The sequence below is a fragment of the Buceros rhinoceros genome, unplaced genomic scaffold (assembly GCF_000710305.1).
Source record: "Buceros rhinoceros silvestris isolate BGI_N320 unplaced genomic scaffold, ASM71030v1 scaffold14126, whole genome shotgun sequence".
NCBI lineage: Eukaryota > Metazoa > Chordata > Aves > Bucerotiformes > Bucerotidae > Buceros > Buceros rhinoceros.
This window is the reverse complement of record NW_010418264.1, coordinates 10,475-11,818: the sequence shown is the minus strand read 5'-3', so window position 1 is coordinate 11,818 and position 1,344 is coordinate 10,475. Positions and strand designations below refer to the sequence as shown.

The 1,344-nt window shown below is 41.7% G+C and overlaps 1 protein-coding gene across 1 annotated transcript in view; it reads left to right on the top strand.

Moving 5' to 3' along the window:
* Positions 1-1,344, top strand: part of BEND6 (BEN domain containing 6) — an 11,380-nt gene that overhangs the window by 5,982 nt on the left and 4,054 nt on the right. The window contains exon 5 of the mRNA XM_010138481.1: positions 370-508. Coding sequence (XP_010136783.1) covers positions 370-508 — 139 coding nt within the window. The remainder of the gene's footprint in view (positions 1-369; positions 509-1,344) is intronic.

The window sequence follows — 1,344 nt, the reverse complement described above, 5'->3', positions numbered from 1 at the left end:
GACATAACCTGCAAATGAAAATTAATGAACAAAGCCTGTAAGACTCAGAGGCATGAGGACTCATGATAGGAGAAGGATTCTCTGATCACAGTGAAACAAAGGGAGAGAGGATGAGCAAACACAAATCACTCGCTACAAGAAGCCCTTGTGGCTTTGGAGTTCCCTTTGAGTCTGCCAAGAGCAGGCACAGCGAAAAGCCAGAGCTGGCACATGCAAAAGCTATGAAGTAGTGTGTGAAGCCAGCAAAGTAACTAGAGCTGAAGCTGAGGTAGCTGGAAATTTCAAAGATGCAAGAAATGCATTTTAGATTACACACCTATTGTTTCCCTGATTTGGAGGCCACATCTGTGTCGTCTTTTTATTTTGCAGGAATCACAAAACAGTTGTTTCCAAACACAGATGATGCTTTAATTAGGCGAATGATGGGACAAAAACTGAACAACTGCACCAAGAAGCCAATTTTAAGCAAAGATCTTAACTCAGGTGCTTTTCAGAAGCAAAGCTTTTGGTAAGTCTTAAAAACAAATTGTAGTCTGCGATGTGTAATTCCATATTTAATGGTTTAAGATAAACAGGATTAGTTTACCTTTGGCTTTGTCCCAAAGCACACATGCCTATGGCCCTACCACCCTGAGAACACCCGATCTCATCTGATCTTGAAACCTGAGCACGTGTGGCAGAGGAGGAAACAGACACTCCAGACAGCCAATGGCGTATTCCCTGCAGAGCAGGACAGGTGGTTAGGGAACCCGCTGCTGTTTCTTGCACCAGTTCAGATTCTGTATCAACCTATTAAACTTTGTTACTGTATATAAATGTCTTTATATTATTATTAAAACTGTTCTAGTTTCCAGAATTAACAAAGGCCTGACAACTTTTTCTTTCTTATGTCTCTCTTTAGCCCTCTCCCTCTTGGGAAAGGGAAGGGGCTAATTAAGGAGAGACCTTCCCATGACCTGCCAGCCTTAGCCAACCAGTGACACTTGCACTAACAAAACCTAAAAGCAATCTTAACATTACCAGGAAGACAGGTGTTCATATTGCCAAGTAGGTAAATATTTTTGTAACCTTGTACCAGAAAAAACCCATAATATACAAGCAGTTCAGTTAAACAGCACAGCACAAAGAAAAAATAGTTGTTTATTTTAGACAAAACAGCACAAGGCTACTACATTGTAGGAGGAGAATATTGAAGTAATGCATGGAGTTACTTCAATCAATGTATCTATTTTAGATTTATTATTATTTACTTGTTCTCTGTAGTGTCTCCACCCTCCAGGACTCCCGTTCTTGGCAGGCCCCGGCCGCCCCGTGCCCGGGTCTGTGATGTCTGGAGGTAGAGCA